General features: G+C 41.4%; 2 protein-coding genes across 2 annotated transcripts in view; both read left to right on the top strand.

The window, feature by feature from the left end:
* Positions 1-17,508, top strand: part of naa15b (N-alpha-acetyltransferase 15, NatA auxiliary subunit b) — a 48,917-nt gene extending 31,409 nt beyond the window's left edge. The window contains exons 11-20 of the mRNA XM_089006347.1: positions 7,021-7,190; positions 7,284-7,436; positions 8,171-8,299; positions 8,393-8,606; positions 9,376-9,569; positions 9,663-9,771; positions 9,937-10,035; positions 12,309-12,452; positions 14,913-15,010; positions 15,890-17,508. Coding sequence (XP_088862473.1) covers positions 7,021-7,190; positions 7,284-7,436; positions 8,171-8,299; positions 8,393-8,606; positions 9,376-9,569; positions 9,663-9,771; positions 9,937-10,035; positions 12,309-12,452; positions 14,913-15,010; positions 15,890-16,087 — 1,508 coding nt within the window. The 3' untranslated portion in view covers positions 16,088-17,508. The remainder of the gene's footprint in view (positions 1-7,020; positions 7,191-7,283; positions 7,437-8,170; positions 8,300-8,392; positions 8,607-9,375; positions 9,570-9,662; positions 9,772-9,936; positions 10,036-12,308; positions 12,453-14,912; positions 15,011-15,889) is intronic.
* A 2,453-nt stretch (positions 17,509-19,961) lies between these two features.
* Positions 19,962-26,975, top strand: LOC148892210 (ras-related protein Rab-33B-like). The gene is made up of 3 exons (XM_089006356.1): positions 19,962-20,258; positions 22,143-22,321; positions 26,479-26,975. Exons 1-3 carry the CDS (start codon positions 20,040-20,042, stop codon positions 26,789-26,791), a joined length of 711 nt encoding a protein of 236 aa, XP_088862482.1. The 5' UTR covers positions 19,962-20,039; the 3' UTR covers positions 26,792-26,975.
* The last annotated feature ends 426 nt before the right edge of the window (positions 26,976-27,401 follow it).

The following is a 27,401-nucleotide window of genomic DNA, read 5'->3' as shown; positions in this document are numbered from 1 at the left end:
GAATAGAGTCTTTCAGTGCCATTTCGTCTTGGTATATAAGTGTCAATAATGGTTGGGTAACTTGTGCATAATGCGGAATCCAAGTTCTGCAATAATTGCACAGTCCCAAAAACGTCATCATCTGTTTTTTCGTCTTAGGTCGAGGAACCTGCAAAATTGTCTGTTTTCTCTTAGTTGTCAACTCTCTTCCCTTTCTTGACAAAAGATGTCCTAAGAAAACTACTTCTTGTTGACAGAACTGCAATTTATCCAAAGAAGCTTTGTTACCTGTATTCGCTAAATATTGGAACAAAGCTATTGATACAGTCTTGTTCTCATCTTCAGTCGGTGAAGCAATTAAGATGTCGTCAACATACAAAAGAATCTGAGAAGATTCAGGATGTTTAAAATCAGCAATACACGAAGACATTTCCTGTGAAAAAAATTGTAGGACTATCTGTAAACCCTTGTGGTAATCTTGTATATGTATATTTTTTCCATTAAATGTAAATCCGAACCAATGACGTGAATTTTTGTGTAACGGAATGGAGAAAAAGGCATTGCTCAAATCAATCACTGTAAACCATTTTTTGTCAGGTTTTAAACTGTTCAATAATGTGTGCGGGTCTGGCACACACGGAGCACGTGATTATATGGATTTATTTACCTGTCGTAAATCATGCACCATTCTCCAAACTCCAGATTCCACTTTTTTAACAGGAAATATCGGTGTATTACATTCACAAGTTGGGTCTTCAATCAAAATACCAGCTTTCACCATATCCCGTATTACAGGGGTGATGCCAATAATAGCGTCCTGTTTTAATGGATATTGTTTAAGTCTTGGTCGATAAGTCGTTTTAGGCAATACTTCAACTGGTTTCGCTGTTTTAAGTAAGCCCACATCAGTTTTTCCCGATGACCAAAGGGTGGCAGGGACGTCTGGAAAGTCCTCCGCCCCTAAAGTGGCCATCAGTCATAATTCTAGTGAATCGACCTTTACTGGGTCCCCCATAGCGTCAGCTACGAAGGACTCCAGAAAATTCACTTTTTTGGGTTTATACCCTTCTTCTGTTGGTATTAACGCTATTTGCAATTTTTGTAACAGGTCTCTCCCCAACAAATTTATAGGACACTCTTTGCTTTGCTCCTCGTACGCGAAGAGACACAATCAGCAGCAATCTGATTTTTAATATCAGGTTGCAATCCTCGTATTCCTCCAGTAGGGGTCATAAGCGCTCCATTCTGCTGGTCTGCCCAACAGACATTTGGAGTCATCACCTGGGGGGCCCACCCAGGGGGGCCCACCCGCCCCACAGGGGTTGAACAAATGGCGTCCTCCCCTTTCTTCAGCCCTGCGGAGGAGGGGGGTCGTGGCGCCTGCTCGGCGGCGCAGGCCCCCGCCCCACCCCCTCGCCTCCCGTGGGGGAGCTCTGGGGATTGGAACAATGGCTGCTTTCCATTTTCCACCAACTTTTCATTGGGACGTGCAACAGACGAAGCCACAGTTTCATCGTCAGAGCCCACTTTGGAAGACATTGCAACTATCGCTTTCTCCTCTTTTTTCATCCGTTTGGCTTCCATTTCTCTCTCTCTGATTTTTGCTTGCGCAATCCAAGCTTCGCAGGCAATTATCTCGGCACGTATCTTTCCAAGAGATTTTTTCATCGCGGATGCTTCCTGAAGTTTCAATCGAAACATGACTTCTGTCAAAGGCTGTAGTTGCAATGCACCAGAGAACGTACTACAGTCCATCCACTTCTTGCAATAAAGTTCGCTACCTGGGAACTTTTTGGACATAAACTCTACGTCCCTATGAATTGGGGTCTTTTTAGAAAAAAAAGCACCCATTTTCACGATTGCAACAACAAATTCCTTCTTTAGCTATCACAAGAAAGGAAGCACACCTCGCGATGTTGATTCAAACCCAAGAACAAAGGCCGTGATTCGCGCCAATCCTCAGCCAGGATGCGCGTTCACGCACACACACAAGGAATGCTCTTACGCACACACGCACACACACACACACCAACGGCTCAAATGACTTCGCCCCCACCCGTCTTTCTCTCCGAGACAAAGAACTTTCTCTGTGCCACCATGCTAGCATAGACAAACCAAGTTAAGAATGTATTTTTGATCTTATTTCTTTCCTCTCGACTCAGTACTATAGCAGCTGCTCTAAAACACTTCCGCTCTTCAGAATAAAAGCGGTCCACCACACAAACTGAATCCCAGCTATCACCACCTTGTGAACAATATTCTTTCGCTGGAAAACTTCCGATTCACAATTCGGCGTGTGGATATTTCGTGCACATTAATATGCACTCCTCCACCGGCATACGTATTCTCATTTGGCCACCTTGCCTAACGAAAATCGCTTCACACCGGTCCGTACGTGAGTCAAGTGGAATAGACCGTCTCTGGCCAAGAAGAGGTCTCACAATGCATTCAAACAATGGCTGCTAGCTAGCGCGCTACTTACTTAGTGAACTTTTGAATGCTGCCGTGTAGTCCTTCAGCCAGAACGCGAGGAGCCACAACGCCACCAGAAAGTTGTGATTCTTTCCGTCTCTCGCGCGGAGGATTGCACGAGCAGGCTTCAGTGAAGAACGAAAAAAATCTTTGTTTCTTCCGTAGGTCGAAGCCAATCAAAGAGCAGGTTTGACGCGCCTCTCAATGCGCGCCTCCCGTCAAAAATCATAAAACGGGTCAACCACCAGGAGCTTCTTTAGTTCCCGTCTCGCCTCGATTGGTCGCCCAGTGTAGTCCTCACGCAAAGACTGGTTGACTTGCACGGGTTTCTTGGCACCAATTAATGTCCGGTTAAAACTTCGTTTGTCTTTCCTGGTTCGCGCATTGTCTGGAGTTCACTTGATAAAAATATCAGCAAGTACAATAGATGGTGAACAAAAAACTACTTTATTCTAATGAGACAGAGAAAGCACTTCTCGTCTCGGTGGGACGAAGACATGAGCACACGAGCAAAAAGAACAAAGAGAAAGAGCTCCCGCTCTGACAAGTTTTTAAACATACAGAGTGGCGATCTGTTGTCCAATCAGTTGCGAACAAGTCGACCTTTCCCGTCCAATCGGTTACGAGCAATTCAGCGTTGGGCGGGTCTCAGATTGAAGTTGGAGCTGTTGCTTTTTCTCCACGACTATTGACTAATAAGACTGATAGTTTTATTTAACTAAATTAGACTGAAATTAAACGTGCACAATTCATAATATATACTAAGCTAAACATGAAAAAACATATGTTTACTTAATCTAAACATGAAATAACGTAATATGTTTACTAATGTGCATAAACACTCTATCACATAGTCGTGGTCAAAACTCACCCTGTTTCCCTCCACTTGAATCTGCGATCGCCAGGCCGTCTTGAGAATGTCCTCTTTGGTGTTGAATCTGAGGACGTTTACGATCATCGCTCGTGGTGGTTTATTCGGTTGTGGCTTTGGGGCCAGCGTTCTTTGCACCCTCTGAATCTCAAGATGAACATCTTCGGATATTCCCAGTTCTTTATGGATAAATTTATCCACATAGTTTGCTGCGGAGTCACCCTCGACCCCCTCTTTCAGTCCCCAAATCCAAACGTTATTCCTTCTTGACTTGACACTTTCTCTTGATTTTCTTTGTTGTTCAAGTGAGACGGCGAGAATTTCTTGTATCTCTGTGTTCCATTCCTCCACTTCAACGGCTCTTCCCTCCAGCATTTCGATGTCCTTCTTTTGCGCCCGCATGTCCGCGTTTACGGATTCGAGCTTTCTATTCGTTTCCTCTCGTAAGCTTTCAAGTCCGTGTTTCATCTCCTCCATTTGTTTCTTGTCTAACTTTTATTACTCTTGTAATCTTGTCTAACTTGGCATCCAAACAGTGTTGTCCCGTGTCCATTCTGGCTCTTACGTCTCCGAGTCCACTCTGTAGATTAGCTTGGAGTGCCGTCGTCCAGCCAGGTGATTTGTCGGTTCCGCATGGCAGAGCTGTGTTAGCTTTAATCGCTAACAGCCGCCCCCCTTCAACTTCGTCGTACGTGTTTTCACTCTGTTTCTCATTCTTCTTCTTTTTGTCCTTTCCTTTTCCAGTCTGAGTTTGATTCATTTCCATTTTGTTCGAGTTTGTTTTCGTTTTTTTGCAGCCTTTTATCCGTTTTTTTGCTCGTTGGCCGGGAGCTCCGTCTGTTTGCTGCTTACCGTCTCACTGGCATACCGGAAGTCTGAACTACTTTTTAAATTACCAAGTCAAAATGATCTACCCGTTATATTTATTGAGAAATATATTGATCATTCTTGCAACTTTGCACTTCGCACTTTGAAAATGTCATCATGTCAACTTTGTCGTACGTGTTTTCACTCTGTTTCTCATTCTTCTTCTTTTTGTCCTTTCCTTTTCCAGTCTGAGTTTGATTCATATCCATTTTGTTCGAGTTGTTTTCGTTTTTTTGCAGCCTTTTATCCGTTTTTTTGCTCGTTGGCCGGGAGCTCCGTCTGTTTGCTGCTTACCGTCTCACTGGCATACCGGAAGTCTGAACTACTTTTTAAATTACCAAGTCAAAATGATCTACCCATTATATTTATTGAGAAATATATTGATCATTCTTGCAACTTTGCACTTCGCACTTTGAAAATGTCATCATGAAAAAGACCGGGGTGGTGGGTTTTAAAAAGGGGGACCGGAGGGTGTGTTCCAACTACAGTGGGATCACATTCCTCAGCCTCCCTGGAAAGGTCTATTCAGGGGTTCTAGAGGGGCGGGTCTGTCGGAAAGTCGAGCCTCAGATTGAGGAGGAACAGTGTGGTTTTCGTCCCGGCCGCGGAACAGTGGACCAGCTCTACACCCTTAGCAGGGTCCTCGAGGGTGCATGGGAATTCGCCCAACCAGTCTACATGTGCTTTGTGGACTTGGAGAAAGCGTTTGACCGTGTCCCTCGTAGAATTCTGTGGAGGGTGCTTCGGGACTATGGGGTACAGGAACGCCTGATACGTCCCTATACGACCGATGTCAGAGTCTGGTTCGCATTGCCGACAATAAGTCAAAATCGTTTCCAGTGAGGGTTGGGCTCCGTCAAGGCTGCCCTTTGTCACTGATTCTGTTCATAACCTTTATGCACAGAATTTCTTGGCGCAGCCGAAGTGTTGAAGGTTTCCGTTTTGGTGGCCTCAGTATAGCATCTCTGCTTTTTGCAGATGATGTGGTACTGTTGGGGCCTTCAAGTAGAGCTCTCCAACCCTCTCTTGAGCGTTTCGCAGCCGAATGTAAAGCGGCTGGGATGAGAATCAGCACCTCCATATCTGAGACAATGGTTCTCAGTCAGAAAAGGGTGGAGTGCCCTCTCTGGGTCGGGGAGGAGATCTTCTCTCACGTGAAGGAGTTTAGGTATCTGGGATTTCACGAATGAGGGTATGAGGGAGCGAAAGATCGACAGGCGGATTGGTGCGGCGTCTGCTGTGATGCGGACTTTGTACCGATCCGTCGCAGTGAAGAATGGGCTGAGCCAAAAAGCAAAGCTCTCAATCTACCGGTCGATCTACGTCCCAACCCTCATCTATGGTCACGAGCTATGGGTTGTGTCCGAAAGAACGAGATCCCGGATGCAAGCGGCCGAAATGAGCTTTCTCCGTAGGGTGTCCGGGCTCTCCCTTAGGGATAAGGTGAGAAGCTTGGTCATCCAGGAGGGGCTCAAAGTCGAGCCGCTTCTCCTACACATCGAGAGGAGCCAGATGAGGTGGCTCGGGCATCTGATTAGGATGCCCCCAGGACGCCTCCCTGGTGACATGTTCCGAGCATGCCCCACTGGCAGGAGACCCCGGGGACGACCCAGGACACGCTCGAGAGACTATGTCTCCCAGCTGGCCTGGGAACGCCTCGGGAATCGCCAGGACGAGCTAGAAGAAGTGGCTGGGGAGAGGGAAGTCTGGGCTTCCCTGTTGAAGCTGCTGCCCCCGCGACCCGACCCCGTATAAGCGGCAGAAGATGGATGGATGGATGGATCATGAGAAAAAAAATCCTACTCCCATTCTGCATGAAAATGATCCATTTTTTCATACTTGGTCCAGCTCCCCCACTCATTTTTATTCTATATCTTGTGTTTAAGTGGAAAAGAGCTTGTTTACTTTGCAACACTTAGGGGCGTTGTTTGAGCACGCAGTGTACCCAATAGAGATGTCACCTGATTGGCTGTCCGGTGTATCAATCAAGTGAAAGAATGCTGACATCTAGCTTTTTTTCCAAAACAACTCAACCTTTATTTGTATGGCGTCACTTCATGACAGTAGCAATCACCTTGTCCGTGCGATCTACCAATAGTACCTTGGAGATCGACTTGTCGATCGCGGTCGACGTATTGAAGACCCCTGCCTTAAATGGCACTGGCAGCTCTGATGTTTTTCCTGCAAGTTCATGAAAAGTGAGAGGGGTTTTCCCATGATTGTCAGGCAAATTCCACCTTTTCGGCCTGACATCGTGTCTGATGGGGTAGTTCTAACACATGGTGGTTTCTTAAAAAAACAAATTAAATATGGTGTTTGGTTTACACTTGTACAGGTAACATCCGACTTAAGACCAGGTTCTTTTCCGACCAAACGGTCATAAGTCAAATTGGTCGTATTTCGAAGTCCATTCAAAATGTTGAATAGAGACTCAGAGGCTAAATGACTCGCAAACATCCCCCTCTGGTGCCATCACACAGTCGATTGCTGTGCGAGAGTGAGATGCTGGCTGGTTGGCCAAAATTAGTTTTTTGTTGGTTTTTTTTGTGTGTGGAATTTGCAAATGCCTCCCATCAGAGACAGGAATTTGCAAGTCAGTGTGACTGCAGTTATTGGGCATAGATATGCTGGTTTTATTTTATTTTTTATCTTGTGGGATTTAGGCGATGAATGCACTACAACAACAATCTGGAAACAGTACTCGAATGAGAGATGCTACTTTTGGAGTTGCATGGCTCTACCAATGGTAAAATTGGTAATTGCCAATGGAAATTTCTCCTTGATGTCTAATGCTTACTTGTGTGTACTTAAATCTTCTTGCTGTGTCGTAGATTATGGTAAAGAGGAGCCACCAACCACATTGCTTTGGGTACAGTACTTCCTGGCTCAACACTACGACATGGTTGGCCAACAGACTATGGCTCTGGAATACATCAACACAGCCATTGAGAGCACTCCAACCCTAATCGAACTCTTCCTTATCAAAGCCAAGATTTACAAGGTAACCTTTGCTGCAATGCCAATTTGTCCTCTGTGTTTGTGAGTATCATGGTCCTGTATAAAGTTACGGTGCTGAATGTTTATCTTCTGGCAGCATGCTGGGAATATCCGAGAGGCAGCCCAGTGGATGGATGAGGCACAGGCCCTGGACACTGCTGACAGATTCATCAACTCAAAGTGTGCCAAGTACATGCTGAAGGCTGGTATGATCAAAGAGGCGGAGGAGATGTGCTCCAAGTTCACACGGGTGAGCAATCATTTTCAAGTACATGCTGAAAGCAGCTTTGCGATTGCTTTATAGAATACAGTACTTCTTTTACACACGGACAAAGTTGTTAGTCCCCCTCTCTTGATGAAAGGAAAAACATCCAGTCGTCCCTTCAGTAACCTCAATGTGACAAATGTACCACGCTCGCGTGTGTTGGGACAAACACAGATATTTGGGATAGACCAATAAACATTTCGTCTTACATGAACAAATGCTTGTTCAGTCAACTGTGCTTTCTGGTGATACTTCTACGTTGGGGTGCCTGACATTTTTTGCCGTGATCTGCCATTTTACACTTGCATTCACAAATGTGCATGGCATGTAAACCTCTCAGGTTGTAAAAATGAAATTCTTTGCGAACTTTGTGGGAGACAGTGATGCACTTTTGTTGTGTGTAAAATGCAGAACATCATAAGCAAAGCTGACTTATATTCAATTGTCGGTTTTACATTGCATATCACACAAAAAAGCTTTGAGAATAAACAAAAATATATCCCAATCCAACACACAATCTAATACTGGCATTAAATTATTAATCGAAACTAATTATAATCATACACGTCACTATTTTTTTAGATGTATATGTGATTTCAAAGTATAAATTGTAAATAAGATACACCGGACGGCTCTCTAATACCTGCATGTCTTGTTTCTTGTGGCTTCGACATGGTCACAAAATGTGTCATTCATTCCAGTGTTTGGTATTTGTTCAGGAAGGGGCATCAGCAGTAGAGAACCTGAATGAGATGCAGTGTATGTGGTTCCAGACAGAGTGTGCACTTGCTTATAAGTCTATGAACAAATATGGGGAGGCACTCAAGAAGTGCCATGAAATCGAAAGGGTAGGTTTGATTAAACAAGGATAATGACATTTTGTCATCTCTGTTCTTATCCATTCAATGTCACATTGATTCATCTTGCCTGTGTTTGTCCAGCATTTTGTGGAGATTACAGATGACCAGTTTGATTTCCATACCTACTGCATGAGGAAGATGACGCTGCGCTCTTATGTAGACCTGCTGAAACTTGAGGATGTGCTCCGGATGCATCCCTTTTATTACAAGGCTGCCGTCACTGCCATCCAGATATACCTGAGCCTTCATGACAATCCCTTGACTGATGACAATAAAGAGTTGCAGGCCGACACCGGTAAAGAAAACTGGATTTTTTTTCTTCTTTATTTTTTCTTCTTTATTATTATTCTTCTACAAAAGGACAATTATGACTCTTCATAAGTAACTAACTCTATCTGTGGATTGTGTGTACCTGGTATATACATATATTTAAATGGTCAAAAACCCACAAAAAACAACATTACGTAGCATAATTTAGAACAAAACATCCAGCAATGACCGTACAAACTTGAAAGCAAGAACGAAGAACAAACCACCATCTTTTTTCTTGAGGAATGTCATACAAGTGAACATTGAACATGTGCGCACATTTGAGGCATATAAAAATATTTATTTCTTGTAATTGTTGAAAGTATTTTACTGATATGTCTTTACATAAATGAATGAATGTAATTTGTCATCAGTGGCACACAAGAATATGAAAATTAGTGAGAGTGATTTGTGATTTGAGAAGGATGGATCCAACTGGTAGCTCTTGGCATTGATCAGTATCTAAGAAATAGTGTTCAGTTTCAACAAGGTTGCTGACCCCTGCAATAAAGGGCTCAGGGAAATTCTTATTCCCGGTTTGAATTTTTACAAAGAAGCAATACTGACAAGGAGTGGGTGAGGCACAAATGCAGAGAGATTGAAGTCCACATGATATTTTCACAGTCATTTTGGACTGAATAAAAATAGTACATTTGTGGAAAATCAGCAAAATGTGTGTTACATTGGTGAACTCAAATGTTACAAATCCTGCTTTGACAACTGTGCAAGGATTTGTCGTTGTTTCTGTCCTCCAGCTAACCTGTCAGACAAAGAGCTGAAGAAGCTCAGGAACAAGCAGCGGAGAGCTCAGAAGAAGGCCCAGCTGGAGGAGGAGAAGAAGAATGCAGAAAAGGAGAAGCAGTTGAAGAATCAGAAAAAGAAGAAGGAGGATGACGACGAAGAGATTGGGGGCCCCAAAGAGGAGCTCATTCCTGACAAATTGGTTAAAGTTGGTGTTAGCGTTATAGAATAGGAATTTAAAGACATCTCAGCAAGCCATGATGATACAATATTGACTGTCGTGATGACATCATCTGTGCAGGTAGAAAATCCACTGGAAGAAGCAGTCAAGTTTCTGATACCTCTCAAACACCTTGTCAAAGATAAGATTGACACACATCTACTGGCATTTGAAATCTATTTCAGAAAAGGTTTGTGATTTCACCGTAATTGTTTTGTATTTATGGTGTATTTGGAAGATCGTTGAACTTATCAAAAGAGATTATACTGTTGTTTATGCCACAATATTTAGATTTCTTTTCATTGGTTGCACATATGAATGATTTTTTTTGTTGTTGTTGTTTTTTTTTTTCCAGAAAAGTACCTGTTGATGCTCCAATCAGTGAAGAGGGCGTTAGCTATCAACCCAGATCACCCATGGTTACATCAGTGTCTCGTGCGCTTCTTTAAAGGAGGTAAGATCAGTCAATTAACAATTCTGGTACATTTCTGTCCAACTGTTTAAGCTGTCTATAAAGTCCCCTTCACAAGTATGAGAACGGGAAGGTCAATTCCTAGGTCTCAACAATTAATCAAATGGCCGAAAATTCAGCTGATTTTGGCCCTTCATCTTATTATTTTTTAATTAATCATCCGATTAATCTGTAATCGTACCATAACCCAACAGCCCATGCATTTTACCTTCCAAATCCCACACTGAAGAAAATAACCCTCAGGGAAAAAATTGAACCGAAAGAGGCTGGAGTTAAGGCCTGGAAAAGCCTTTGCAATTAAGAAAGCCGCATTTTGGTGAACTCAATGAGTTGTAAGTTTGATGCAGTTATTGCAGGTAAGGGCTATATTAAATGAGATTTACTTCACATGCTTTAGTAATGTCTTTTTTTTATTGACAGGGGGGCATCAAACACAAGGTGCTCAGTCCCAAGTTGTTGAACACATCTATTGACATTACATACAGTGAAGAAAAAAAGTATTTGAACACCCTGCTATTTTGCTATTTCTCCCATTGAGAAATCATGGAGGAGTCAGAAATTTTCATCGTAGGTGCATGTCCACTGTGAGAGAGAAACTAAAAAGAAAAATCCAGAAATTACTAAACGTGATTTTTTTTTAACAATTTATGCAAATAAGTATTTGAACACCTGTCTATGATCCAGAATTCTGACCCTGAAAGACCTGTTAGTCCACCCATTAGAAGTCCACCTGCACTCCATGTATCATCCTGAATCAGATACACCTGTTTGAGGTCGTTAGCTGCCTAAAGACACCTGTCCACCCCATACCTACCCCATGCCTACTGTGAAGCATGGGGGTGGTAGCATCATGCTTTGGGTGTGTTTTTCTGCACATGGGAAAGGATGAGTGCACTGCATTCAAGAGAGGAATACTGGGGCCGTGTATTGTGAGATTTTGGGAAACAACCTCCTTCCCTTAGAGCACAGGTGTCAAAGTCAAGGCCCGCGGGCCAAATCCGGCCCGCCACATCATTTTTTTTCGTCCCGCGAAAGCAAATCAAACTTGTTAAATTCCATGATGATTGCTAAATCTGAGCCAAAATGTCATTTTTTTGGATGTCAACCACAATAAAAGTCATTATTCTTGACTTCAGATTTGAAAATGAGTTATTCATTAATTTGCTGTGTGCTCTATATGTAATATTTGAAGGGATTTAAACATTCTAATGGGTTCCCCAAATTCATAACGGCCCTCGAGAGGAAACCATAACTACAATGTGGCCTGCGACAAAAAATGACTTTGACACCCCTGCCTTAGAGCGTTGAAGATAGGTCATGGCTGGGTCTTCCAACACGACAACGACCAAAAGCACATAGCCAGGAAAACCAAGGAGTGGCACCGTAACTTTCATAACTTTGCTGCTGTGAAATGTAAATTTCTCCACTGCGGGACTAATAAAGGCAAATCCAATCCAAGGTTCTAGCATGGCCCAGCCAGTCTCCAGACCTGAACCTAAACGAAAATCTTTGGAAGGAGCTCAAACTCTATTTCTCAGCGACAGCCCAGAAACCTGACTGATCTAGAAAAGATCTGTGTGGAGGAGTGGGCCAAGATCCCTCCTGCAGTGTGTGCAAACCTGGTGAAAAACTACAGGAAATGTTTGAACTCTGAAAGCGCAACAAAGGCTACTGTACCAAATACAGTAAAGTCTCGTTATATCGATATTCCAGGGAGTCCGAAAAAATATCGATATAACCGGGACTATCGATATATCCGACCCTGTTTGCATGTAATTTTCTCCGTGCGTGCATAGAAATAGCATCGATATAACCAGGAATATCGATATATCCGATATCGATATAACGAGACTTTACTGTATTAACATTCATTTTCTCAGGCGTTCAATAATTATTTGCAGCTGCAGCTATATCACACAAATAAATCTTAAAAAAAATCATGCATTGTGATTTCTGGATTTTTATTTTTATTTTATCTCACAGTGGACATGCACGTACGATGAAAATTACAGAGCCCTCCTTGATTTCTAAGAAGGAGAAATAGTAAAATAGCAGGGCGTTCAAATACTTTTCTTCACTGTATGTAAATAACATGAAATAAAAGCAGGACTTTTGTCTAATATTCTTCATCTTTTTTATCAGAAAGCCAAATGTCTCCATCATACAACATCTTCCAATATTTTAGTTGGAGATTGTGTCCCTTCTTGATTTAACTTCCATCAAATCTTACATACTGCTTTCTTCCCTCTTTTCAGTCTCTGAGAGCAAAGAGCTGCCTGACGTGGTTCGGACAGTCTTGAAGCAAGAAGTCACCCGGCTGTTTGGCGACAGCAATGCAAACAGCTTCAACCAGGCCTACCTCTCCAAACACTCAAACTCCATACCGCACCGATTGGCTGGTATGTTTTTTTTTCCCCTCTTCCCAAAAGGGGTAGAAAAGGGGGGAGATGTGCATCTAATGTATGCGATGTACACAAAACTTGATCTACTCAGACATGAAAGTCCTCTGTATTTTCCTCGAATTATGTAGTCAAATTTTCATGAACATTCCCCCAGAAAATTGAGGAAAAATTGCCTACAATTAATGCGGATATTCGTTGACAACATTAAAAGAACGTCGATGAAAAGGTTTCTTCAGCCGTCATCTATACTTCTTTGAAGGTGTCCGACGTTTCGCTTCTCATCCAAGAGGCTTCGTCAGCGAACTAAAATTTACTGGTAGTTTTGCCTATATACAGTAAAGTCTCGTTATATCGATATTCAAGGGAGTCCGAAAAAATATCGATATAACCGGGACTATCGATATATCCGACCCTGTTTGCATGTAATTTTCTCCGTGCGTGCATAGAAATAGTATCGATATAACCGGGACTATCGATATATCCGATATCGATATAACGAGACTTTACTGTATAGTAAAGTCTCGTATAGTAAAGTATCGATATCGGATATATCGATAGTGGTTATATAGATGGTTATATCGATACTATTTCTATGCGCGCAAGGAGAAAATTACATGCGCGCAGGGTCGGATATATCGATAGTCCTGGTTATATCGATATTTTTCGGACTCCCGAGAATATCGATATAATGAGACTTTACTGTGTATATATATATATATATATACACTGTCCAAATAGGATCGCTTTTAGACAACGTTGTTCTGTAGCAAACAAATGATGAGAATCTCACAGACATGCTGATTAGCTGTTGTCCTTTGGACTGTTTTTACTGGACTGTGTGTGTGTGTGTGTGTGTGTGTGTGTGTGTGTGTGTGTGTGTGTGTGTGTGTGTGTGTGTGTGTGTGTGTGTGTGTGTGTGTGTGTGTGTGTGTGTGTGTGTGTGTGTGTGTGTGTGTATATATATATATATATATATATATATATATATATACACACACTGTCCAGAGGTGGCGGTGCCAGACCTCTACTATGATAGGTCCCTGCTCTATGGTTGGGGGGAGCAGAGGACTATTTCCTGAGGCTACACTGATTACATCTATTGTCCTGACTGATTATGCATGCAACAACATGCAAGCTGACATGCGTGCGATCTCTCTCTCTCTTTGTTTTAAAAAGAACCAACACAACAGCACTTTTTGATTTGGAGTTGCAACATTTTTCCAAGGCAGTCCAGTCTCCAATATTGTACTTGCTTTTACGGTGTCTGAGCGTTGATTTGTCTAAGAAGTACAAAGCATGGTTTTTACAAATGTCATAAACAAGGCGGGAATAGGGAAGTACAACTTTTTTCAAGTTTCCGTTTTCAGTGTCTCGTGCTGCCATCTGCTCAAACTGTGATTGGCCAAACAGACATGCGTGTGGATCTGTGCGGTGCACTCGTTGTTTTATTTCCCAGTCTTTTCAAGCAACGTAATACCCGGTGTGATGTGGTGCCGCAATTATTTGGCGATAAAAAATATCTTGTTTCAATTGATTTGAACTGACAGCATAGTGTTGTTTTGTTATTCCGCTGCACCTGATTCTCAATTATATATTCATCCAGCCCAAATCACATTGCGCATTAAAAAGTAATGGATGAGGGGTGGTGCACAGCAAAAAGAAAAGGGTGAGAGAGGTAGTGTCGGTCAAGGGGCCGTGGACTTAGGTTTGGGAAATGACTTGAATAAATAATAGAGCAGGGGACGGGAACCTTTTTGACGAAGAGAGCCATAAAAGTGAAATATTTAGAAATGTTTTTCAGTGAGAGCCACAACACGCGCGCTCGCACACACGCACACGTATACAGACGCACGCGCGGCCACTTTTCAACAAAATGTCAGAATGTATTATTTAAAATAACTTTGTGATCGTATTCACCGTTGACATCAATGGTTTTCCGTTCCTCATGATTGGTAAAAATCCAGCTAAACGATCAGAATGAAAGTCAACTTGCCGGGTCCATACACAAAGTTACTGCTAGCTAGCCTGCACACGGCTCATTAGCGGTGGAATCTTTGTAAAATATGCTCAGTAGAAATCATTTGAAGCCATTTTACAAATTATGGACACAACTTGTCCGGAGATGTCCGTTTTCCTTTAATGGGGCGTTTACCTGTTTCAACTGACGGCCAGTATCATTCAATCAAAATTGCGCTTTCTACCAACCTAGGTCAGTGTCATCCAATCAAAATTGCGGCAACTTTCCGCCAACTACAGCCCCAACAGAAAAAAAGCGAGAATATGTATTTAGATTCATCGGCGAGCCATATGCAATCATCATATATGGCTCGCGAGCCATAGGTTCCCGGCCCCTGTAATAGAGGATTGCATTGTACAGTAGATGTTTTTATATCGCGCTTCGGTAACACTAACATGGACATAATCAGCTGACAAAGCAACCTCCTGTTCTTCCTGCAGCTGCTAAGATGATGGTGTATATGGATTCGTCGACATTGTCTAAAGCAGTTGAATTGGCCACCGCGCTTGAAGAGTCTCTCAACAACAGATCTATTCAGGTATGTTAATTCATTGGACAAAGCTTGAAATATGTGGATAATCAACTGAATTTGCACTTTAAAAGTTGATTCGCTTTTTGCATTTTAATCAAACACTTTAAAACATAAAACTGTAAGGTGTGTTTATTTGGCAAAACGCAGAGGTCCCAAATGCGAGGGAAATCAATGTTGTGAATGTTCTGAATATTTTATTCTTTTTACCGTCAAATTGGCGACTGTTACTGAAAACTTTAGTTTTTCCTCTGTGTGGGACTCTGTTAGGTGGGGATTGTAGAAGACCTGATGGGTCCACGGGAAGAGAGCCCCATTTTTTGTCAGCCTGTCTTCACACCAAACTGAAACATATTACCACATCGTACATATGAACTATTATTTGTCAACGAACCACAAATCATACATACTTTGTCAACTGGCTCGTGACATCACTGGCTGAGCAGAAGGCCATCATAGCAAATATACTGTATATTTAAGGAAAACTTGTTGATTATGTTAAAAAAAGCAAACATTGGTTGTTTTTAAGTGAAATGTATGAGGTAAATAATTTTGTTTATACAAATACAAAAATGTTTAATTTAGTGTTAACTTTCAGTATAATACACAAGTACTAAAACATTTGATAACTCAAGCCATATTTCAACCCCTTTGTTGCTTTATTTGTTTATTATTTAAAAACATAGCTCCTAGTCCCTGTTATTAACTTCAAATGTAACCTCAAAATTAGAAAAATTACTTATTAGTCATTGATTTTTAAAATTGGTCCTCCAAGAAAAATACTTTTTTTTTTCAAGCCTTGATGGAGTTCTGTCCCCTAATTATGATTGTGTGTCAATTTAATGCCCTCAATGAACAGAGTTTGACATCGGTGTTTTCTTTTTTCAGATCTGTACAGAGATCCTTGAGAATCTTCGGAGTGGCTACTTGAGTGACTCGAAGGAGTGTGCTGAGTCGTATCGTGTAGAGTGTCACAAGCTTTACCCCTACACATTAGCTTTCATGCCCCCTGGATACGAGGAGAACACCAAAATTGCTAATGGAGATGTTTCTACAGAAACAGAAGAGCTAGCCAATGAGATGTGAGCGTGACCAGACAAAGTGGGATGAGAACAGAAATAGGGCCTTGCACAGAGCCTTGTGGTACGCCTGGCAAATTTTTATAGAGCCAGACACATGGGAAGCGAAATTGATGTTTCGTTCTTTGGCTCAGCTTAAATTGGGTCTGACCCGGCATGGCTTGGCTCTTTCCCAAATGCTGAAAATCAGGACTGTGTGTGTGTGTTCGTGTGGGTGTGTGTGCGTGTCATGGGATTGAATGAGTCTTGAGCATGTATGCGTTTTTGTTTATTTGTGATAAAGGGGAGGAAGATTTAAAAATGGCCATTTTACTTTTTTAATAGCGCAACCGACCACACTGAATATTAATTAATTGAGTAGGAGGGGGAACAGTTATTGGCAAATGTTTGAGTGAAACTGACCTGACTGGTTTCTCTGAGATGACAACCACTGGTGTTTGACTCTGCCGCTCCCACCAGCCCATTGGTTGTTTCTTTTACAAGCAAAGGTAATTTAAATAATAAAAATGGGACGCAGCTATCACTTGGGAGCAATCATGCACTCTGTGAGTTTGATTCAACTGGTCACCAGTAATCTAAGCAGAAAGAGTTGATGAAGACGTGAAGTAGATGCTAAGGACATCTATCAAGCACGGCTGAATTTGGATCTGCCGCAACAATCATTTGAGCACCAATGGACAGTCCTTCGACTCACCACCGTACAGCATAGTGCGACAACACAACCTGGAAGAAGGCCCCTATTCCCCTTGTCGTTTTAATATTATGGTCTGTTACTACAGAGTAGCTCGTAGCATAAAATGGGAACTGCAAGGTTGTTTTGTCTGGTTTCAAATACACTGCTACTACTACTACTACTCAACATCGTCCACATTTAGGAGAAAGTATTGGATCTAAGCAATATCATAGATGACTCCTGTCCATTATTTGACATTCATGATTTTACATTTGGGTCAAGTGGTCTCATCATTTTTTTCTGTGTGCATCTACACTCTAACTCATACAGGAAGGGTCTTCCATCAAAATCCAAATGGCTCTTTGGGAGGTTATAATTTGTCATCCAAACCTATTCCCTCGGGTCAAACATTAAGAAGATGCCATTATTTCAGCAGCCTAAAGTTGATCAATTTTGTTTTATTACCGATGTCATTTATTTCTTGCCCTTCTCTCTAATTTGGGTTAATGTGAAAGATGAAATCTGAGATGGCAATGTAAGATATCTGGGTTTTTGTATTAAAACCAAACAAAAGTAAACTTGTTTTTTTTTTTTCCTTTTTCAATTACCGGTAATCACATCTGTTGATGTAGTCAGACTGATGGTATCCTCATCGTTGTCAAATAACATAGTTTTCTAATAAAGAGTTAGTTGCAAGAAAGTGGTATGTGAACCCTTTTGAATTACCTGGATTTCTGCATAAATTGAACATAAAATGTGTTGTGATCTTTATCTACGTCGCAACAATCGACAAAACGGTCTGCTTAAACTAATACTATCCAAACAATTGCATGTTCTAAATTTTCTTCTGTTATTTGAGCACAGTGTAAACATTTGCAGTGTGAGGTGTAAAAAGAATGAACCCTTGGGCTAATGAGCTAATTGGGGTCAGAAGTAAGCAACCTGGAGTTCATTTAATGAGATGAGATTGAAGGTTTTGGGTAAAGCTGATCTGGCCTGTCAAAAACACCAGTTTGGCTATTAATATGTATTGTCTCACACAAAAGAGCTCTCAGAAGAATTATTGAAATGCATAAACCTGGTATGGTCAAGTATCTCTAAAAGCCTTAATGTCCATCAGTCCCTTGTGAAACACTCTGTCTATAAATGATACAAGCTCAGCACACTTGCTCTTCTAACAAGGAGAGTCCGTTCTGTGAAGATGGCTGCAAGAGCACAATGCAGAATGCTCAGAGAACTGAAGAATCCTTGAGAGTCAGCTTAGACTTATCAGAGTCTCTGGCACATGCCAACATTAATTGAGACAAAACACTGAACAAGAGTGGACTTCATGGGAGGGGACACCACAAAGGAAGTCACCGATGTCCCTCCCCCCAAAAAAAACTGCACATTTGAAGTTTACAAAAGATCATCTGTTCCACAGCACTAATCAATGATGAAATCAAAATTGAGTCTTTTGAAAGGAGCACACAACACTGTCCGGAGCAAAAGCAAGCAGCACACACAAACATCAAAACTTCACTCTAACTGTGAAGTATGGTGGAGGGAGAATCATGGTTTAGGTTGAAACCCATACCTCAGGACCTGATCAGATTGTGATCGTTGAAGGAATAATTAATTCCTGAGTTTAACAAGACATTTTGGACAGAAACTCAAGGTCATCTCTCCACCAATTGAAACGTAATAGTAGATGGGTAATGCAACAGGACAATGACCCAGAAAAGCATAGAACTAACAAAAGCTCAGTGATGAGTGTTAACACAATGTGTTCAGTAAAAATACATTGGAGCATATTGCTTGTGTGATATTACTTAAAGCAGACTGTATTATGAGTGACTTAAATTGAAATGGCATCACTTTTAATGACCAATGTATGCAGATTGAGAAATAATATACATTGTCTTGCATCTGTATACCAGGCGTAAGAACAAATGACATTTTATGACTTTACAAACTTTTAAGTGTAACATAAAAGCTCATTTTGTCTCTGTCCCGTTTCTGTGTGCATAATTTACATCATCTGTTGTTACACAACAGAATGTGTAAAACTCAATGGTTTGAAAGGTTTTTGGGTTTGTTTGAGGATCGAGGGATAAACACTCTACATGTTAATAAAAGTATGAGTCTTACAATTGATCGCAATGTTATTTTTATTTTTAGTGGTCATCATGTGGAAACGTTTTAGATATTGTAACTGCATACAGGTACCCTGAAGAGCGCCAACCGAAGGTACCACAGCAAGAAATTGATGGCGGAACACTTAAAAGCAGTTGTATGAAAAGCATTTAGAGCATTTACACTGGATTATAAAGCACATCTTCACAATGAATGTGGTATTTTAAGACTTTTTTTCCATAAAGGTGCACCGGATTCTAAAGTGCGCCTTCCATGGATGACATTTTAAAACATTTTTCCATGTGAGAAGTTTGCCATATTTTTTCTTTTTTGATGTCAAACACGAAAATAGAAATTGCAGAATAGTATAATGTGTGGTATTTTCTGCATTTTATGAGCTCAAAAACATTCCAGTGTGTTATCAATTTATCACATTACAATAATAAATCTCATTTGCAGAGATTACCAATCTTCTTTTACATTTTTATGTTCCTTTTCGCTGAATAATTTGGCCTTAAAATTTTTAGAAATACATTTTAGACACTAAATATTTCTAATCATTGTGCCCAAAACGGAAAATGAAAAACATCGTGGATGTTCCTATCGAAATTACTTTTTTTAACAATGAATTGTCCGTCGCAACAATCTTTCAGATTGTGGCCCGTTTTTTTGGTACAGTACTGGATGGCGGTCATTTTCAATTTGCAGATACATAAAATATTTTGTTTAATCCGAAACATTTTGATCAAGCTTTTACGATGACAAACGTTGTATGGGAAAAAAAATAATAAAAAATGTATACGATTTTTACACTTTGAATCTGCTAGTATTTTCAACATGGCAGACCTATACGAATTTTGTTAAACGAACACCCATTTTTGAGTGTTGAGTTTTCGTGTGTTTTTCCGTTGTAATTGGGTTTCTGTAATACATCATGTTGTGATTATTCTTATTATCGAATTATTTAGATTTGTGTACTTCCACTGCAGAGAGGTCGCCACTGTCGCGACCTCCACTCTCTCTCAAGTGTGTTGGAGGAAGTGTCCGGAGTGTATTCAATTTGGATTTCTTTGAGGGCGGCATCCCATTGCCATAATTTGCGGGCGCACAATGCAGGCAAAGAAGGCGTGGGAGCAGTCCACTCCAGTGAGAGCGAGGGAGCGTCAGAGGAATGGAGTCCTCTCTTGAGCTGTCCAACTCTTTGGGTAGTGTATCGTCTATGTTGAGCGGCTGGAGGACCTTCAAAGTACTTGTGATTGGGGACTCGGCGGTGGGCAAGACGTGCCTTACTCACCGACTCTGCGCTGCCCATTTCCCCACCTGCGTTGAGGCCACGATCGGAGTCGACTTCCGAGAGAGAGTCCTTGATATCGACGGGGAGATGATCAAGGTACGAAGTCAAATTAATCATTGTCATTAATATGGTAATTTAAGACCAAACGGACTATATGAAATACTGGCTAAAAGTCCATATCATAAAAGTTGAAGACGACAAAAGCCAAACTGAACGCAACATCGATTCAGCTTTATGCCAGGGTTATTTCACTCAACAACACGTGTGATGAAGTTGTTTGTGTGTCTTTACCTATCGAAAACGTGACAAAAAAACCGTTAAGCGAAGGAAGTTGGCTGCCTTAGGAGTAAGTTTCCACTTTTACGTGCGGATTTGTTGTTGGTCGACATTATTTAAAACTTCTCTAATGCCATCTCAACACACGACTCTTCTTTTCGTTTCGGCTTTTCCCTCGAAAGGGTCGCCACGGCGAATCAGTGTCTTCAATCTTCAGAGGTTTGATTCGCATGTTTGTTTTGGCCAAGCTTTCGACTACATGGTGGAAATTCAATATGTAGGTTCTTGTTGTTGTTCACCAAATGGCACGGAAACATGGTTTTAAATGCCTTGTTTTGCGTTTGGTACTGTCACACTGTCAGTCACCCATTGAACAAACAATACTACCTGAATAGACCAAGACCACTTTGTTGCCACCCGCATTTAATAAATGCTTATACGTAACTGACCAATAATCGCAAAGTTTGATAGGGCTGTGAGTATGCTTTTTCTCCGAGAGAATCAAATAATGATAACAAAAGCAAGAGATGGACAAGGCGGTGACCATAATTAACCTATTAAACATTCTATTACATTACTTGATGGGTCGTTATCCAGATCTTAGACCAAAGGCATATTTTGTACACTATCACTGGCAGTGATGATTGTTTGTCTTTCTGTACCCTGCGATTGGCTGGAAACCGGTTCAGTGTGTCCCCTGCCCTAACACAGCAGGGATATGCTCCAGCTCCGTCTATGAGTGATTCCCTAATGTAAAGTCAACAGAATAGATATGCTACGTCCTTGGAACATGACTAAAACCAATCTAATGTGAATTGAGGAAGATCAGTTTACCTGGCAACTGAATTGACATGCCTGTGATTTGTTGGCAAACAGTTAATTGTGTACCCAGTCCACTGCCCGGAGACAGCGAGGCTCGGCCCCTGCACGCCCGCAATCCTTGTGAAGACCAAGAGTTTTGGATAAAGGGTGCGTGGGTTGATGAACTGCCATGCAGGTTCTTGGTATAAAACGAGCAACCACTGACATCAACATAATCCCACTTTCAATTCTATGGAAAGTTAAATGGAAGTTGTTTTAAGTGGGGTAGACTGAACCCAAACATATTCACAAATTGGCATTGCTGGAGAAATTATGACAAAAAAAGCTTTCAGCATAAGCCAATCGTTGGTTATCAACCCACAGTACCTGCTTCTATTTCTTCTTCTACTACTACTACTACTACTACTACTACTACTACTACAACAGTTTGATCTTTTCTGTATTTTCCTGGAGTCTATGTCCTGTTTTTTATTCTGTTTCTCACAGTTCAGACTCAGCACCATGACAGACTAGTTTTATTTCACATTGTAAAAGTCAAGTCAAATTCTTAACATCCACACCACCACCACCATGTGTGGGCTCTTGCACATTAAAAAAAAACTGATCAGATTTCAAAAGTCGGGATAGGTGTCTCCTTATTAAGAAGAAACGACAAACTATTGTTTTTCTTTGTTCCATCATGGTGACTCATTAATTTCATTGGTCATGCAAGTTTCTAGGCAGTGGGTATTTCAACACATGCTTTTCTGCACTTTTTCCACCCTCTCGCTGGAAATCAGGAAATCCTCTTTATGCCTAATGTCTTTTGTTCTGGATTAGCAAAACTAGAGAGCAATCAAAATGAACCTGTTCCATTCGTTTTTGTGTTCTCTGTATCACCAGCTCCAACTTTGGGACACAGCAGGACAAGAGCGCTTCCGGAAGTCTATGGTGCCACATTTCTACCGTAACGTGCACGCAGTTCTCTTTGTGTATGACATCAGCTGCCGGGCTAGCTTCAACAGCCTGACTACCTGGGTAGAAGAGTGCAGACGGAATTCTCTCGGCCAGGAAGTCCCAAGGTAAACTGACAGGTGATCCGTCAAGGGTGCACTTTGCCTTCAAACCAGCGTCAGTTGAGATTGGCCACAGTTTGCCTTGGACCCTGAGCAAGATAAGCATTCCCGTGACCTTTGCTATCATTGAGGGATCGAGAACGAGACTTTCTGACGACACCCCGCCCCCCACAAAAAGTGGGTTGTAATTGCCTATAGATATCACGAGATGGCAGTCAAGTGCTTGAAACTGATCTAACCATAGAAAAGATTTTTCCATGAGCCAAAGTTTACCGTGGCAATTTACCGGAGGTATGCTCAAGTTTAACAACACAGTCCCAATTCTCTGGGATGTTTTTGTTTGCTGTGGTCTATAACAGCAATAAGTGCACTCAGCAACATGTCAATACCATGTGTTGGCTTCGTGAAAAACGGGAGAGAAAAAAAATCTGCAAATAGACCAATGCCCCATTGCAGTGGTTCTTAACCTGGGTTCGATCGAACCCTAGGGGTTCGGTGAGTCATTCTCAGGAGTTCGGTGGATCCTCCGCCACAGAGGTCCACCCCTCAGTCTAGACCAGGCATGGGCAAACTATGGCCCGCGGGCCACATACGTTAGGCTTTTTAATCCGGCCCGCCGAACTTGTCCAAATTATAGTAAAAACAGTGTCTGAAACTCATGACAAAAAGTTAGCGGACAACAGGGCAGATAACTCTGAAAATTTGCCTGCCACATTTTTCACAACTTGAAACACAATAAGACGACTAATCACTTTAAAAAAACATTGTCACAGTATCGATGAGAAGGTTTCTTCAGCCGTCATCTGTACAAAAGTGAAGGTTTCGGACGTTTCGCCTCCTATCCAAGAGGCTTCGTCAGCGAACTAAAGTCTGACTGGTCGTATCGGCCCCATTTATATAAATGGGATATATAAATGGGGCCGATACGACCAGTCAGACTTTAGTTCGCTGACGAAGCCTCTTGGATAGGAGGCGAAACGTCCGAAACCTTCACTTTTGTACAGATGACGGCTGAAGAAACCTTCTCATCGATGGACCACTCCTGTACGACTGAGAGCTTACACAGACGTATTGTCACAGTATAAAGTTTTTTTAATTAAGGATGTATCTACCACAAATGCTATCTTGCTTAATTTACAGTAAATATGCTATCTTGCTTAATTTACGGTAAATGTCCATGGCTGTAGATTTTGCTGCAGTCGTCATTTGTCATCATGGTGCACAATGCAACATTTGCATTGCTTGCTACAAGCCACTAAGCCCCTTTCATAAGTCTCACGTACACTTTACAGTCACGGTTTAATGTAAATTTACGTTTTGTAGCGTCACATATGTTGTCTTTTGAATCTGTCTTCTGGGTTGAGGTTCTGTGCATCTATTTTGGAAAATGATATGCAAATGCACGACCTTGTAACGCTTGCGAAAGTCCGGAAGAAAGAAGCAGGCTTCTGATTGGCTGCCGTGCCGAGTATGCAAATTTCAACTGCTGGTAGCCTATGTCTGTGTGCTTGGCGACGGTACACGTGTACTATTTGCGCGTGAAGGGCGTCCGTGGAGTTAGTAGAGCGTGTGGTTCATCCGGTCAATCCATCCATGATACGGAATTTAACACAAGTAGGTATTATTGATCTTGAATATTTCGTTGTGGAATAATGTGTTTTGAATGTTGAAAGTGATTCCATTTTTCAATAAATGTTGATTTCTTTAACTTTGCACCTTCGATTGAAACATATTAAAAACAGTCGCAGTCTTGATATGGCATATGGCTCTTGATATGTTATTTTAATCTATTTCCATTTCCTCCTCCAAGTACAGTAAAGTCTCGTTGTATCGATATCGGATATATCGATAGTCCCGGTTATATCGATATTATTTCTATGCACGCACGGAGAAAATTACATGCAAACAGGGTCGGATATATCGATAGTCCCGGTTATATCGATATTTTTTCGGACTCCCTTGAATATCGATATAACGAGACTTTATCTGCAAAATAGTATGTAAACGCCATATCTTGCATATTCCTTGAGACAAATTTATTAACTGATAAGGGATATTTTTCACATTTGAAAGACAGTTAATAAATTGGGTTGTAGTGTTCTTACTGTGCTATGAGGTTTGTACACACTACATTTAAAGGACAACCGGCACCATTTCTTTTTGTTTCCTACGGACATCAGAAAAACGTTTTATGGCATCTAAAATACCCAAAACACGCAGGCTGATATTTTTAGTCAAATGAAAGACACCAATAAAAATGACTTCAAAATGAATCCAGAAATGGCCAGTTTCAGAAGGTCCCACCCCCTTGTTCGTGACGTCTTGCCTTGCTCGAGAATCAAAACAATGGCTTCTGATTCGCAGAAGATGCTTTCTTGTTACTCATCCAGTTATGAATATGATTCAGATAGTTCTGAAGAGGAAAGCATAAATGTTTGCAATTGATTAAAGGAGTCCTCCCATATCAATTCGAGCCGTCAATGACAGCAATGTAGCACCCAGAAAATGCAGAAGATGGCGCCCAACCTCCGTTGGAAATGGGCTGATTTGTCCGCTGGGAATTTGTGTCAGCTAATATCAAATAGTTGTCTTGGTGCAACACACAACGATTCACCATTGCGTTATTTATGTGTTTTCCTTCTAATTTTGCCATCAACACGGATCAACACGAAGTTTTCAGACCAAACAAAGTACCGCTAAATGCATTGTGTGTCGCTTTCTCGGTCAGGGGCGGTCCAAACGTGACATCACATGGGGATCGTCATCAACTCGAAAACAAGACCATGAATATTCAGCGCGAGTTTTAAAACGTAAACAATAGCTATATGCTGTGGAATCTTTGTAAAATACGCTCAGTCGAAGTCATTTGGAGTGATTTTACAAATTATGGACATAACAACATCCGGAGGCGTCTGTTGTCCTTTAATGCTTTAGGTTTAGTATTTCCGGCCCAAACACTTCCTCCAAATGCTCCTGGCGGCCCCTCTGTCAAATTTTAGAACCCATTGCGGCCCGCGAGTCAAAAAGTTTGCCCACCCCTGGTCTAGACTGCAGTTAGTAGGCACAGTCATTGGAAGAACGCTTCAGTGAATGAGCATATGAAACTGGTGGGGTTTGCTGCCTCCAACAAGATTAAGAACCACTGCCCCATTGTAAACACATAGGTCACTGTATTTTAAAGGACAACTGACATCACTTTTTTGTTTCTTAACTGACATCAGAAAAACATTGTTGTGTAAACGTAAAGTACCCAAAACATGCAGTATGATAGTTTTAGTTAAATGCAAAACACCAATAAAAATGACTTAAAGTGCCCAAAATCTGCAACAACAAAAAAAGAACCCGGAAGTGGCCAGTTTCAGAAGGTCCCGCCCCCTTGTTCGTGATGTCACCCCAAGACGTCTTGCCTTGCTGGAGAATCAAAACAATAGCTTCAGATTCGTAGAATATGCTTTCTTGTTACTCATCCAGTTATGAATAATATGATTCAAATAGTTCTGAAGAAGAAAGCATACATGTTTTCAATCGATTAAAGAATTTATTCCGTGTCATTTTGAGGCATCAGTGGTGGGAACCCAAAAAAGGCAGAAAATGGCGACAAAGCCGTGTAAGGAATTAATCAACCCGTTTCCACAAACTGATTAATTCCTTACATGGAGCTTTGTCGCCCTCTTCTGCCTCTTTTTGGTCCTACACAAAGTTTTCAGACCAAAGCAAAATGCATTGACGTGGTGGAAGGACTACTACAATGTGTCCTTTTTTCGGTCAGGGGCGTTCCTTCAGTGACGTAGGGTGAGGACTCGTCACCAACTCAAAAACAAGACTTCCGGAATATTCAGCGTGAGTTTTAAAACGTAAAATATAGCTATATGCGGTGGAATCTTTGTAAAATACGCTCAATAGAAGTCATTTGAAGACATTTTACAAATTGTGGACACAACTTGTCCGGAGACGTCGGTTGTCCTTTATATATATATATATATATATATATATATATATATATATATATATATATATATATATATATATATATATATATATATATAGATAGATATATATAGATATATATATATATAGATAGATATATATAGATAATCTAATATGGTTTGCAGGTATTTTAGCTAATATTTTAGAAGACTGGATTTGTGCCGATTTGTACACAGGTTCCTGGTTGGGAACAAAACTGATCTCCGAGATGTCATTCAAGCCGATGGCCTGGTGAGCCAGGACCAGGCGAAAAACTTTGCCAAGACTCACAACATGATGTTTTTTGAGACGTCAGCCAAATGCCCAAGCCGACCACGATATGTCAGTGAGGTGCCCTATCAGAAGGATAAAGTGGAGGACATTGCTGGTGCTGTTGGTGCCAGACTGAAGAGACAGAAGAATCACACCGCAGCATACAACCCAACATTCAGCGGATCTTTTCAAGTACTCCACAAAAGAAAGGAGAAAGAAATGTGGAACTGTTGCTGAAAGAGTGAACAGGGGGTGGGGAGGAGGTATTGGCTTGGAGACACAAACTTCAACATTTATATCGATGAAAAGGTTTCTTCAGCCTAATATTTATAATTTTTCTTATATTGGGCATGTGACACAAACATTGTTTATTTTTAATGTTGTATATTATTTGCCAAATAAAATACTGTTCATGTGAATATGTCTGTGTAAGCTCTCAGTTGTACAGGAGTGGTCCATCGATGAAAAGGTTTCTTCAGCCGTCATCTGTACTTCTTTGAAGGTGTTGGATGTTTCGCTTCTCATCCAAGAAACTTCGTCAGCAAACTAAAGTCTTACTGGTAGTTACTGGCCCTATATATATATATATCCCTACTGTCCAGACATGGCGGTGCCGGACTCTGCTATGATAGGTCCCTGCTCTCAGGTTGGGGGGAGCAGAGGACGACTCCCTGCAGCTGCACTGATAGTTCCTATCGTACTGGCTAACGACTGGCCTGATTGCCCCACTTCGACCGGTATCACCTCATCAGTATTACTAATCCTATATTGCCTAAGCAGGCTATTGTTGCTTAAGCAGGCTATTGTATGAACATGAGGTTCAACTTGGATCGTTCATACAATAGCC

The sequence above is a fragment of the Hippocampus bargibanti genome, linkage group LG10, assembly GCF_051943395.1.
Source record: "Hippocampus bargibanti isolate YZ-2025 linkage group LG10, ASM5194339v1, whole genome shotgun sequence".
Taxonomy (NCBI): domain Eukaryota; kingdom Metazoa; phylum Chordata; class Actinopteri; order Syngnathiformes; family Syngnathidae; genus Hippocampus; species Hippocampus bargibanti.
This window is presented reverse-complemented; position numbering and strand designations above follow the sequence as displayed.

Coding starts and splice junctions, on each gene's coding strand:
- LOC148892210 (XM_089006356.1), top strand. CDS start 20,040: ATGGAGTCCTCTCTTGAGCTGTCCAACTCTTTGGGTAGTGTATCGTCT. Junction 20,259..22,142: donor TCGACGGGGAGATGATCAAG/GTACGAAGTCAA, acceptor CTGTATCACCAG/CTCCAACTTTGGGACACAGC. Junction 22,322..26,478: donor CTCGGCCAGGAAGTCCCAAG/GTAAACTGACAG, acceptor ATTTGTACACAG/GTTCCTGGTTGGGAACAAAA.